This window comes from Triturus cristatus, chromosome 7, assembly GCF_964204655.1.
Source record: "Triturus cristatus chromosome 7, aTriCri1.1, whole genome shotgun sequence".
NCBI lineage: Eukaryota > Metazoa > Chordata > Amphibia > Caudata > Salamandridae > Triturus > Triturus cristatus.
Genome location: NC_140590.1, coordinates 1834005914 through 1834021024, shown reverse-complemented (window position 1 = coordinate 1834021024; position 15111 = coordinate 1834005914). Strand labels below are relative to the sequence as shown.

Genomic DNA, 15111 nt, shown 5'->3' with positions numbered 1-15111 from the left:
CCCCCAGAAGCCTTAGCGGCCGGACGCCGCATCTCGTCATCTCGCGCCCGGCGGCGCTTAAATCTGAGCGGGAACTTCGACAGTGTGGGAACCTAGCCGGAACTGCCACGAACCCTGTGAGGCCGTTACCTGTTGCTCTGTCGCCGATTTCTGGTCACCAGCTGTGCCCCTGCACTGGACGAGGTCTGTGGGGTCTCATTCTGCCTGTCTCCCCCGCCGCCGAAGCCCCGTTGCACCTGAGGGCACGGCCGCTGCGTGGGGAGACTACATCCCCCAGAAGCCTTAGCGGCCGGACGCCGCATCTCGTCATCTCGCGCCCGGCGGCGCTTAAATCTGAGCGGGAACTTCGACAGTGTGGGAACCTAGCCGGAACTGCCACGAACCCTGTGAGGCCGTTACCTGTTGCTCTGTCGCCGATTTCTGGTCACCAGCTGTGCCCCTGCACTGGACGAGGTCTGTGGGGTCTCATACTGCCTGTCTCCCCCGCCGCCGAAGCCCCGTTGCACCTGAGGGCACGGCCGCTGCGTGGGGAGACTACATCCCCCAGAAGCCTTAGCGGCCGGACGCCGCATCTCGTCATCTCGCGCCCGGCGGCGCTTAAATCTGAGCGGGAACTCCCGCATCGCGGGAGAAGCCCGGGCAAAGGGCGGGTCGTCTGTGGCCGTCCGGGGCCAGAGGAGGCCGGGTCGGGCTACCCCCTTTGCCGTGCTATCAAGAAAGTGTCTTAAAGTCTTCCAGTCCCTTGGATCATAGATTACTGCCTCCCCACTGCACCGTTCAGTTTGGCCGAAGACAGTAGATGGTAAAAGTCTCATCTCCTTTTCTAATATAGCGCGAGCTGTACTGTTTAATTTGTCCATCCTGTTTTGCAATCGTTTTACTTCCTCAAAATGGAAACACGCAAAAGCACAGCAGGCACATTAGATGCCTACCTATTGAGAGCAGAATCCTTAATCATACAGGAAATACAAACAACTGAGAGGAGGCTTTCACCTACCCTTACTGCCTAAATCACCAACTCTGACGACTGCCACCGAACTTTTGGGTAATACCCCCCTAACTCCACCAGATCGAAATGGACCCTTGCTAAAAGTCGTTTCACTACAATTAAAGGGTCCCTTAACACGAGGGAAAGCTAAAACTAAACCGAGTACCGGGAGGGGGGCATATAAAAAAGGCCAGCTCCCCAAAGTGGGAAAGACTTTATTACATTCAGCTACTTGCGATATAGGCACACAAACAGAGGAAAAATACCTACCACCCCACGATCAATTAGCTACCCTTGGCAAAACGATTAAGATAGCAGTACAAAACAGTGTAAAGGCAATACAATTAGCAGTCAGCCACGATATAGAAGACAAACTTGGCGAAATGATCTCCCTACTTTCTTCGGTTTTTGAAGATAAATTTGTCCAACTTACAAAAACCTTACTTGATGGCATAACTCGACAAAATCCTCCCAATATACCGTTGGTAACGAGTCAATCCAACTCTCAACAAGAACGGAATTCCTTCTCCTTAACCAATCATCTCAATAACCCCATCACAAATAATATTTCTACTTTTCCTCCCACAATAAGACCGTCGATTAATCGGGTAACAAAGGGAGTTTCCAGACCAAATACTGAAGCAGAATCATCCGTGAGTTCCCAAGCAAGCCCAAACTATAACAAAAGGGTAGATCCCGATACCTCTACAATTCCAAACAAAGACTGTTTAAATTTACCACCAGCCGCTCGGCCATATGTCCTGGTCCTAACAAACGTTCCTCCTTTACAAAAAGAATCAATAGAAACATGGGTCTCACTAAGAAACAAGGTCACCAACTGGCTCACTAAAAACACCTACTTCCACCCAAGGCATATAAATCAGATCCTGATGGTGAGAAGAGTGGGTTGGATTGGTGACTCTCGCAAAAAAAGTCCTGGAGACTGCATAGTTGTAAACTTTAGGTCACCAGGTCTAGTTCGTTCTTTACTCAGGATTAACAGGACAACAACACATGAAACTACACACATTAATTTGGTGCCACTTGACTATTTCTACCTTAGCGAGCAAATAAACGCCCACAGAGGGAACGGGTGCATCCTCACCCAAAACAGATTTGACCAGCTCACCACATTAGAGGAGGTAGACTGACAGCCAACATCATTGGGCAATTCTGCCCCCCCAATCATCACTCTGCCTCTTCCTTTACTAACTGGTCATTCCGACTTACATCCTGACAAAGATAAGATCCCGGTCCCTCTTCTTCCCACCCATTCAATATCTATAAACCAACTAGGGAGCCCATTCTACTCTGATCAGTTTAGCACCCCTGAAAATATTCCCCCTGTGACAGTTAGACCTCGCAGTGAGGGCGACACTAGCATCATCGTGGACTCTCCTGCATTTAAGCAAAACATTCCCAGGACCCCCTCAAGACATAAGAAAATAAATTCACCTCTAAACATAACATACTGGAATATATCAGGTCTTCGTTTAAAGATCCAAAATGAAGAATGGATTAAATTTATCAAAGAAAGCGAAATTATCGCTCTCCAGGAGACATGGGTAACCACCCCTATACACATAAACGGCTTTAAGACCTTTTTTAGCCCAGCACTCCCTTCAACATCCGGTAGAGCAAAGGGCGGATTAACCATCTACGTCTCAAACTTAATACCAACCATGGAGGCCCACACTCTTAAAACTGAGACACAATACCAGATTATACGAGTCACTATAAGCAGAATGCCACCTATTCTAATAGTTAACATCTACAATAACCTTACAGACACCATATTTACAGAGGTCATAAAAGAAATCCGTGACTCCTTACAAAAACAACTTACCCTTAGTAAAGGAAATGAACCAATAATAATCTGGGGGGGATTTCAACTTGGCATTATGCAAGAGTACTCTAAATGGTAATTGCGGTTACATGGACCACCTACAAAATGATATCTCTCATTTTTCACATTCCCATAAGGGGTCTCTTCTGAACAAGACCATGATCCTCTTCCAGTTGGCCTTTGCAAATGAACTCACTGTCCCCATAACTCCCTTTGTCCCAACTTTTAATGGTAGAGGATTATCCTCTTGCATCGATTTCATCTTGGTAGGGAACATTTCCCCAAACCAGATCACAGATGTCACCACTCATGACTGTGCATTTAGTGACCACTTTCCACTGTCTGTCACAATCCAAACCACAGCCCCACAAAAAAATGCTGAAACATTATATCACGCTGAGCTTTTGTCTATGTCCCGTTTAAACGGCTATGCACTTAAATGGTCCAAAATCAACCCTGCCGCCATTCTAGAAATCATAATTAAAGCGGCCCGTCCATCCTTTGAAGTCTGTTTAACGGAGTTCTCTTCTCCTGTAGAGATCGCGGCCAATTACGAAAAAATAACACAAGAGGTAAAGAACGCCCTGACAGTGCACCCTCGGATGCAAACAACACCAAAAGACAAACCAAAGTTCAGGTGGTTTAATTCAGCATGCTCTAGAGCTCACAAAAACCTTAAAAATACCCTAAAAAAATATCCTAGAAACATCTTGGAAGTCTCAATGGCTAGGCAAAAATATAATAAAGCTATAGCATCCAGGAAAAGCGAACTAAAAGAGGAACACTGGACTGCCTTACATAATAGCTGCCAAAATAAAGATTCAGTAACTTTTTGGGAGATTGTAAACTCCTCTTTCCTGACGGGACCAAAAGCCAGTGGCACACTTGAAACGACCATCTCTGAACAAGAATGGGTCACCCACTTTTCAGAAATGTTCTCAATCCCGACTGGGCAACTCACACACACTGACTGTTCACCAACGATCCGAACCAACCCACTTATCATGAACTTTAATCTCGCAGAGGTAGAGCTGGCCCTGAATGCGAGCAGGTCAGGAAAGGCCCCGGGCCCGGATGCGGTCCCTATGGATCTTTATAAATCAAACATCGATCTTTGGGCTCCCCTGCTATTAAACGTTCTAGAGGCGTTGGGACATGTTGGACTACCAACTTCTTGGTCAGACTCGATCCTAGTCCCTATATTCAAAAAGGGAAATAGGAATAGTCCCGCGTGCTACAGACCCATTTCCCTACTAGACTCCTTTGGAAAAGTAGTAGGTAGAATCCTTTTAGCACGCCTACAAAATTGGGCTGAGACAAACAACATTCTATCTGACCTTCAGTTTGGCTTCAGGGAAGGAAGAGGTACCATAGAACAGGTCCTTAACCTCACCCTCCTGAGAGGGAAGTATGTTCATACAAAGGCTGGCAGTCTTTACATGGCATACGTCGATCTATCCGCAGCTTTCGACTGCGTAGACCACAATAAGCTTTGGACCGTAATGACTCAACTGGGCATTGACATTAACTTGGTCAATTACATCAGAGAAATTTATTCAAACACTACTACTAGAGTAAGATACGGCCTAGGGGGGCAGTTAACATCATCTTTTGGAATTGAGTGGGGGTAAGGCAAGGCTGTGTCCTGGCTCCCTTTCTTTTTAACATTTACACCAACGGCCTAGAAGTAGCTTTGTTAAAGGGTACCCAGGACCAACCACACATCAAATTACGCCCAATCCCCGCCCTTCTATATGCGGACAACGCAGTTATACTCGCCCGTACCCTCCTTGAGTTACAACGGGCCCTGGTTAGATATACAAACTTTATGAAACACCTGGACTTAAACATTAACGCCAAAAAGACCTTTGTTATGGCATCAGGCAAACAGACACGAAAAATGAAAAACATTTACTTAAACGACACCAAAATAGAGCATACCACCACCTATCCCTACCTAGGAGTCGTAATAGATAACAAAACTACCTGGAAAAGTGCCATAGAGAACAGACATTTGCAATTTTTAAAAGCAACAACGGCCCTGAGAGTGTTCGCCCGGAGGTTGGGCAAAAGAGCATCTAAGGAAATGTTAGACATCTATAACTCAAAATGCCTTAGTACTGCGACCTATGGGGCCGGAATTTGGGGAAGCGCACAAGTCACTTTAATTCAAAAGACAGAGAACTTCTTTTTAAAATTTTTGCTGGCAGCTCCGTCGTCCACCTCAACTTTTAATATTCACAGCGAACTGGGACTTCCATACATCACAGATGTGATACACATGCAGCCTATCCTTTTATGGCACCGCATCTGGTCTACAACGGAATTAAAATTCACCCAGGAACTCATTATTGACTGCATGAAACTGGAGCACGGACTACACATCACTTGGCTTGCCTATGTTAAAAACTTTCTAACGGACTTGGGACTTGATCACCTTTTTACTAATCCCCAAAGTATCAACCTAATCCCTAGAAAAAGAATGCGAGACATGTGTTTAAGCCACCTAACAGATCTGCGTTTGGCACTTGAATTAAACAAAAACTCTGTGCAACTGTCTCTTCCCATACAAACAACAGATCAAATAGAGCCTTACTTGAATTCTACTCTAAGTAATTACGAGAAATTCCTACTGACCAGATTGCGATTGAACATATTTCACCGCTTAATCGCCTTTCCTGTGACAAATGATTGGTCACCCCAATTGACGCTCTGCCCCTGTGACGACCTTTCTCCCCAATCGACAATGCATGTAATTATGTTCTGTAAATTTTATGTAGAGCCAAGAAAGTTATACCTGATTCCATTTCTGAAACATTTGGGCCTAACCCAGTGTCGGCCAGCCTTTATGGCCCTCCAAATGCTAGAAACAGAAACATTGGCAAAAAACATGGCAAAGTTCTTAAAATTCTGTGTGCGACACAGAACAAATCTTTAAATGGAGCTCTGCCTCCTCCCTTTCTTTTTAACACTCAAAATAGACGGTCTTTATGAGTCACTTAAACATACCCTACGATGAGCTGGGATTACCCCCCAATGCATCCTAATATTGCCAGTGGGGGGTTTGTTTTTTCTGCACCGCCTAAATATTTTTATTGTATTTTATTACTCTAGCCACTGCTAAACTTTTTAAACTCACGTGAATAGTCCTAATTCGTTGTTTTTGCACTTACTGCCATTTACCCAGGAACAATTAACTCACCTTTTTAAAAATGTTATATGTATATTTGTAAAAAGTTTTTCCTATATGTAAATGCTTTTATGGTATGTAATTGCCTTACCGAATAAAGCTTTTTCATCATCACGTGAGACTTCAGGGTAGGGATTTGTTGGAAAATGGCCCTCTTTGCAGGGTCAGCCCCAGACCTTTTGCCTTCCTCCCTCAATTTTTAATGAATTCTTTTTTGTTGGCCTTAGAACTCTGAGTACTTTACCACAGCTAAGAGGTGGTAACGGCATTTACTCACACCCCTAAACATGGTAATATTGGTGCATCCTTAATTGGCATATTAAATTTAACTGTAAGTCCCTAGTAAAGGGCACTACATATGCACAGGGCCTGCAAATGAAATGCTGCTAGTGGGCTTTCATCATCTATTGTGTCACCCACTAAAGTAACCCTTTAAACATGTCTCAGGCCTGCCAATGCAGAGCCTGTATGTACAGTAGAAACTGCCCTTTCAACCTGGCAAAAAAAAAGAAAACAACTTTTGCCATGCCCAAACTTCCCTTTTCATACATATAAATCACCCATAAGGCAGGCCCTGGATAACAGAATTCAGGGTGCAGGCCGTGTACTTTTAAGTTTAACATGTCCTAGTAGTAAAAAACTCTCAAATTCATTTTTGGGTTCTGCAAGACCTATCTCACTCATTGGATAACATCGGGATAACCTTATTCCATCTTTATTAGTGATGGACCTTCCAAGTTATGTGTCTCTGGAATCACAATTTAAAAACACAGGCTATTGTAAAGTAGGATTTTAAACAGCAAGTCTGAAAATACCACTTTTAAAAAGTTGGTATTTCTTACTTTAGCCATTTGATGCCTACTGCATGCCTCTGATCACATGTCTGGGTGGGTGACAGTTGGGCTCCGTGTATTTCCTCTAGACAGCCAAACACAATAGGAGCTTAGGTGTGACTTGGTGAGCTATCCTGGCAGGATGGTAGGATAGGAGGGAGGAGCTGGAAACCACCTCAATCACACATTAATAGGCTGTGTCCTCTCCCCACACAAAGCGCTGCATACCCCACTGTAGTGATTCTGGAGCCAGGGCAGGAAGGGAGGACCTCTCCGCACTGACTTGGAAATCTTCTCTACTTCAAAGGCACAACTGGGTATAAGTAATGGACCTCTAACACCCACACTTGCTGCTGAAGGACTGCCACTCTGCTGGACTGCTGCTTTGCTGGTCTGTTGCCTCACTGTGCTGCATTGCTGCCTGCTGTTCCCATGCCTCGGTGAGAAGGACTGGACCTGCATCACTTGAGCCCCAAAAGGGAAGGGTATGCCCAGAAGTGGGTCCCGTACTTGTGACGCCACCAAATTCAAGCTAGCCTGGCTGATGAAGGGTGAAACCCCGAAACCGGTCCCAGGATGCTTGTTTCTGGTCGAGGGAGGACTTGTCTGGCAGTTCGGGCTGGACTGTTCCCATGAGGCACAGGGTCAACACTGATTTGAATATGGCTGGGTTCAAACTTGAATGGCCTTTTGAGCAAAAAAAAACAATGGATTTAGGCCCAGATCTCTGTACTGGGGTGAATGTATGACATTGTTCTGCATTCTGTCCATCAACTGTTGTTTTTGCAATTGTCACCCCGAGTCGGACGGGTATGCCCAGATGTGGGTCCCGTGCTCTCCATGCCACTGGAATCAAGCTATCCTGGCTGAAGAGGGGTAAAACCCCAAAACCAGTCGTAGGATGATTGTTTCCAGTCCAGGGAGGACCTGGCTTGGCAGTTCGGGCTGGACTGTTCCCATGAGGCACAGGGTCAAGACTGATTTGCATACGTCTGGGTTCAAACTGGAACGGCATGGTGAGCAAAAAATCAATGGATTTAGGCCCAGATCTCTGTACTGGGGTGAATGTATGACATTGTTCTGCATTCTGTCCTTTAACTGTTGTTTTTGCATTTATCACCCCGAGCGGGATGGGTATGCCCAGACGTGGGTCCCGTGCTCTCCATGCCACTGGAATCAAGGTATCCTGGCTGAAGAAGGGTGAAACCCCGAAACTGGTCCTAGGATGCTTGGTTCCAGTTCAGGGAGGACCTGGCTTGGCAGTTCAGGCTGGGCTGTTCCCATGAGCCACAGGGTCAAGACTGATTTTAATATGGCTGGGTTCAAACTGAAATGGCATGGTGAGCAAAACACGATGGATTTAGGCCCAGATCTCTGTACTGGGGTGAATGTATGACATTGTTCTGCATTCTGTCCATCAATAGTTCTTTTTGCATTTGTCACCCCGAGTGGGACGGGTATTCTCAGACATGAGTCCCGTGCTCTCCATGCCACTGGAATCAAGCTATCCTGGCTGAAGAGGAGTGTTACCCTGAAACTGGTCCTAGGATGCTTGTTTCCAGTCCAGGAAGGACCTGGCCTGGCAGTTCAGGCTGGACTGTTCCCATGAGGTACAGGGTCAAGAGTGATTTGCATATGGCTGGGTCCAAACCGGAATGGCATGGAGAGCAAAAAATGATGGATTTAGGCCCAGATCTCTGTACTGGGGTGAATTTATGACATTGTTCTGCATTCTGTCCATCAACTGTTGTTTTTGCATGTACCTGTCTTAAGCATTTAGTCCCTCCAGCTTGTGTCTTAGGCACAGGACTGGGTGTAGCTAACAGTTGGGCTTTGTGCATTCCACCTAGATAGTTACACATAATAGTGAGCTTATTTGTGCCTGTATGGGCCATCACTGGCACGATGGGAGGGAGAACCTGGACACAGCCCTATGCTTGAAAAGGCTGTGTCCTTCCTCCTCACAAAGGGCTGCATACACCCTGTAGTTAATCTGGAGCCATAACAGGAAGGCAATATGACTGTGGACTTCAAAGGGAAATCTCTAGGACAGAGGTCTTCAAACTTTCTGATGCCGAGATCCCCCGTCAAGACCTTTTAGGCATAAGGACCCCCTCCTGACGACAATTTCTAGAACTTGAGCCTCCTCATTATTGCTGACTATCGACAGCCATAAACGCCTCCAATTCCCACAGCAAATCATTTATACATTGCTGAAATAAATGTAACTGTGTTTAGCAAACCAAAGGTCAGTGGTTGGGGGCGTGGTCAAAGGTGTGGCTAAAAACAAAGGGCCTCATTTATGAGGCACTGGCATAGGGCAGCGCCGCAAGTCTTCTTGCAGCGTCGCCCTACGCCAATCTGAAAGGGCAGGAATGCACCTTATTTATGAAATTTCCCCCTCTGTTGGTAGACAAATTGCTGTCTAGCGCCAACATAGGTCGGATGGTTTTTGTGCATGAAGGGGCACCTTCCAGCACAAAAACAATCCCGAGAGGATGCAGCACACATGGAAAGAGGAAAAAACAAGGAGAAATGAAAACATTTCCCATGTTACGCCTACTGTGGGGAGGCGCAAGGTTTGGCACTGCCCCAGGTTTACATGGTCTTGTAAATCTGATGTGCTAACTTGCTGCCTTCTGCTCTCTTGCCTGGGGGAAAAGAACTGGACTTGTATCTCCTTAACCCCAGACCCCAAAGTGACTCCAATGGCTTTTTGGCTGGTCTCCTTACGAGAGCCTCAGGGACAGAAAGCTCCAACAACCTTGAACCCAGCACCTGGACTCTGCCATCCATGAGTCTACTTTGTCAAGTGGTGCCAACCCAGCCATGGACCCTTGGAGGTGGGCCTAAGGGGCTCTGCTAGCCTCTGTGGATCCAGCAGAACCAACGCATCTCCTCTGCTGCGCAACCCCGAGCAGAAACCACGCATCACCACTGTTGCAGGGGTTGGACTAATTGAAAGACCCACATTGCCTTTGCAACATCTTTAGAAATGCCAAACCGCAACGCATCTTTGGCGCAGGCCGTTGCATCCCACATCGATTGCAGGACGGACTCCGCATCTCAACCTCACAGCTCCTCAGAACTAATGCAATGCATTGCCCCTACTCCGCGGCGCATTCTCAACGCTGGCCCGTGCTTCATCGTTTCGGCCTGAACTTGTGGCTTAGTCCCAGTTAGACAAAACCAGTTATCCACTGTTGTGCTATTTTTGCAAAGATATTTAAATCTATATATTTTTGGCTCTACTAGTTGGATTTCTGTCATTTTGGTCATGTTTTTATTTATGAAACATTACTCTATGTGTCTAAACGTAGTTTAGGATTGGTTTATCTTGTGTTTTCACTGTGTTGCCGTCTGAGGTGTTGCACACATACTTTACACATTGCCCCTGAGATTAACCTGACTGCTCTGTGCCAAGCTACCAGAGGGTTGAACACAGGTTAAATTAGAGTTTGCCTCTGACTTCACCCTGAGAAGAATTGTGGTTGCTGCTTGAAAAGATTTTCACCCCCCCCATTAACCAGTTAAGCACGTTCTGACAGTTGTGGTTTATGCTTGAGTAGGGGTTCACCCCCCACAACCAGTAATCCCATTTCTTAGAGGGAATTAGAAGCTTGAGATACTAATATGTGCAAAGGCATCTCAGTGCTGGTACTGAGTATGTTTTCACACCGATTATGACTTCTGTAGTGCGTAAAGTGAAAAACCAAGGTCATTTCTCTGCTGCCTTTTGGCAAGGTTTGCCCTATAGAAATACCATGTACATTAATTCATATATACATTTATTCATATATACATTCATGCATACATATAGAGATTTTGCTCGTGTTTTTGTCTCTGTACATTGCTTTGTAAGGCAGTTCTTATCTGCATCTTCAAGCTTGTTGACTGCAAGTTGCAAATCTTTGCCAAGTGTGCTTTCCACCGTAAGCAGATGTGTTTCTCCCTTGACAGGAGCAAAGCTCTGACAGTTGTTATGTTTGGAGTGGACAAATAAATATTTCGGAGTACCCACAGAAACTTATAAGTGTGGGAACTCCTAAACCTTCAGGGAATTCCTACCCTAGGTCATCCGCTCCATGTCCCTGATGGTGATTTACTCAAAAGAAAAATATGTGTCAGTAAATAATTTTGCGAAGTTGTGTGAATAGTTGTTATACAATGTATGGTGCTGTGTGCCCTCTCCCACCCCAGATGCACTTTAAGTGGCAGTGACAGGTGTGAATGTACATATGCATTTTGGGTTAGAAATGCATTTCAAATGCTAGTGAACACTCTAGGGATCTGACAATGTAAGTGTCCATAACATTCTCAATGGCCCTTTCCTGACACGCCCCTAGCAGTTCTGATGTGCCCACTCCTAACCATCACTTAAGATAGTAGAAAAATACTTCCACCTAGTGGACTTTTTGCCATCTCTGCCCCCAAACATCTTTAGATCCTGTGAAATCAAAGGTTGTTCCACCTTTTGCAAACTTAAATTTCACATCTGCAAAAAGTGTTACAAATTCGCGCTAAAGGATGTTGGATGTTTTGAGTAGTGTTACCATCCAACCTTTACAGACTGTCCGATGGACCAGATCACAGCCGCACGAGGGTTCAGCACATGCAGGTTGTCCAATAATTATGCATGAGAATATTCATAACTGACTTAGGAAGGTCAGGTTACTTTAGATCAATGATAGAAGTTGTTCACAAAGAGTCTTATAATTTCTTTATTAGTTATTGCAAACCTCTTGCCTTGCCCTCTGGAGAAGAAAGAGCTAAACAACGTAAATAGTGTTAAACGTTCTTATAAAAATGCATGTATGTTTGGATTCTCCACACATGAAAAATCATGTTAAAAGGTTATTATATATGGGATAAAGTACCACCTATCATACATTATAAGGATATTTTAAGTCACAGAGAAGTTCCATGACAATGAAGAGGAACAAGGCCGAAGCTGCATTCCTTCGTAAGGATCATGGAGTTCTGAGGGGACTTACAGTGTACGGCAGTGAACATTGTATTCCTCTGTTATACATGGCCGCACCATCACCCTTCTCACAAACAGCTTAAGTTCTTGGTGTCTTGCTCTTACAACTGAGTGTGTTTGCAGACATGAAGATTGGAAGTGGAATCTGTAGTGCAAAATTAAACATACCAAAAATCACCCAGTAGTATGTGGCAGTATGTGGCAAAAAGGTATTAGAATCACTTTAATGTAAATCAGATTAAAAATGTCATAAAATAAAATGTGAAAAGCATGCAGAAAAGTAATATCTATCCTATAATGACTTATAAGATGCAAATATAAACATGTTATCTGAAATACCCAGAGATCACTGTTGACTTTAGAAAAATGGTTCAGAAGAATGAAAACACATTTCTTGTTTTCCTTGTTTAAACTTTAGCTGCAACAATGCTAAGCCTGTTACCTTGGCTGCCGGGCCTGGAAGCAAGCACTATCATGTCACAACTCAATTACAATAACTTATTACAGCTGTGACGCTATGTCACCCCTTATTACAGTTTGACCAGAAACGTCACAGCTCGACAATAATAGGGAAAACAGAGACAACTCTTACATAGGGATTGCGAGCTCCCATGTTTTATATATTAACCTGAGCAGTGATTATGCTGACCCCAACTCATGGGCTGCTACAAATGACACACACTTATTAGATAGAACCAAAATGGAAGATATGCACCAATAGATGGCAGTATTGTATAAGGAATAGAGGTGCATAACATACTAAAAATGAAACAGGCATGAATTTAGTGACAACACACAAAAAGTAATGGCTAGGAAGGTGACATTTAGTATTTTATGTGAATAGGGACCGATTGTGTGTCTCTTTTATTGCTAAAAATTGAAAATACATCGAAGAATAAACATTATTGAAAGGCACTTTTGGAGACTTCTGTATTACTAGATATGGTGCACTGTGATCAGAATTGCTGTTGTTTTAAATAGCTGTATGATGTTATGTGTTAGGATTCTTTTATAAGGTGCTCTAGGAAATCGTTTGATGCTTGACTGATTGTTACTCTTGGTATTACAAGAGGTCTTTAATAGACAATACTCAGGACCTGATTATAAGAGGCGTGCGTTGCCAGAAAGTCACTTTTTCAGATGCTCCAGCGGCGCAAACCTTTCAACCACATCCATGAGGCCACGCAAAGCTACGTTGCCTGCCTTTGAATGGCCTCCTAGATATGGAGTAAGACAAAGAAGTGCAAGTTGCTGCGTTGCCTTACTCTGCGCCAGGAAGCATTCCTTGGGAGTTGTGATTTGTTTTCCCATGCAGCACATATGTTTTGACGCTGCCCCCAGATCTACTTAATCACGTAAACCTGGGGAAGTGCTAAAGCCTAACGAGGAGAAATTGTTGTATTTGTCCTCTTTTCATGTGTGTTGCATTCTGCAGCACACAGAGGAAGAGGCTGACGCCTCTCAGGATTGTTTGTGTACCGGTGCGTCCAGTCGGGTATTGGAGGTCCTCTGTGCTCAGTTGATCATTTTGATACCCTCTTTGGGGTATAACGAGGTCAATAACAGGTAGCTCGCCTGTACTCTGGAGATAGCTCCCTGAAGTACAGACCAGCTCAGTACAAAATTCAGAGGGGTCTACTCTAGCCATATTGAAGAAGGCCACCTTACGAGAAAAAGACAATGTAGTCTTTGAATGTATTAACCCCAAATGGAAGATACACATTTGATAGAAAGCCATGTACTTTGAGAAACTGGTATGCTGATGTTTTTAAAAATGTAAACCCTATTTAAGCTGCTCCATGAATGACACTTAATGCTGAGTTGTGGAGATTTGGAGCTTTTAGTATTTCCATTGTGCCAGCGGGCACTTACTGCTGTGACTCTTAGGCCATTAGTCACGTGAAGGCATTGTATTATGATAATGTTTGTCCTGACACTGATGTTACTACCAATCTTATGTGTCGGGCAAGATTGTGTTCAACTACGATATTAAAATTAAAATTGTGTCCAGCCAAAATATTTTATCCAGAATGTAGTCCACCACAATATCATGAAGGCAAGTATATATATATATATATATATATATATATATATATATATATATATATATAAATATATATATATTACCTACTGGCGGTCGCCAGTAGGTAGTTATAGTTAGGACCACGTTTCCATAGGAAAACCTCAACATTCTATTTTGAATAACTTTGGCGCCGGTTGACGAATCCTCGCGAATTTCTCAAAATAGGTGGGGCGCTACGCTCCGCTCCTACCCTGATAGTCTCGGGGGGATCCGTCAAGCGGGGGCTGAGATAAAAGGGGGGTCCCAAAACGCGTTTTTCCCATGCATTTTTCCATAGGACCTTTAGAACGAGCTACAGCCCGAACGGCTGAACAGAATTACTCAAAATTTGGCAGAGAGGTAGTCCCTAGGTCAAGGATGTGCCTTTTGTAGGTTTGGTGTAAATCTGTTCAGTAGATTCTGAGAAAATAGCCTTTAAATCAATATATATATCTGAGCCCGCTTACGGTACGCTTACCGTACGCTTACGGTAAGCGTACGGTGGCGTGCGCGAGCACGATTCTGATTGGCTCTTAGATCTTAGTAAACATTCGAATCGGTCGAAACCAGGAAGCGGCGGCCGCCATTTTGTGTATTTCACTCTGAAAAAAAAGAGTGAAAACAAGGAAAGGGGGCAATGAGGAGAGTTACAGACCCCCTAACATTTGTAAGGGGGTCAAAGAAGGACAGAAAAGTACAAAAAAAACATTTATTGATTTTAAAAAAAATCACGGGGTACGCGTACGGTAAGCTTACGGTAAGCGTACGGTAAAAAAAAATAAAAAAAAATAAATGAAAAGCAGATTTAAGAGTTTAGATATTAGGGAGCTCTAAAAAGAGCTGTTGTGTTTATGAAGTCATTTTTTAAGTGGTACCTACAAGTAAGTACCGATGCAGAGTCTAAGGTTCAAGAGGAAGACTCTGTTCCCTTCATCATTGAAGTGCACACCATCTCCTCTATAAATGTCTTGCATGTCATAACGCAAGTTGTTGTGGAAAATGGCACCCATACCATAGTCACGGAGGAAAGCAGAAACAGATTTGTTGACGTGCTTTCTTGCTTTGTCAATCTGTGGACAGAAATGATTGGACCAGTTCCATTTTTGCCTTTGGCATATGTTGGAAAACACAAAGGCAGTTTTAGGGAAAAGTGTAAACAGTTGTGCAAAGGTGTCCTTCATAAGCATTTCCAGACCTACCCCAGTCAA

The 15111-nt window shown here is 44.2% G+C and overlaps 1 gene segment (V, D, J or C); it reads right to left on the bottom strand.

Annotated features, from left to right (window-relative positions):
- Positions 1-623, bottom strand: part of LOC146813347 (T-cell receptor beta-1 chain C region-like) — a 30354-nt gene extending 29731 nt beyond the window's left edge. Inside the window, 1 exon segment of the C gene segment in view lies at positions 400-623. Coding sequence covers positions 400-623 — 224 coding nt within the window.
- Positions 624-15111: the final 14488 nt, after the last annotated feature.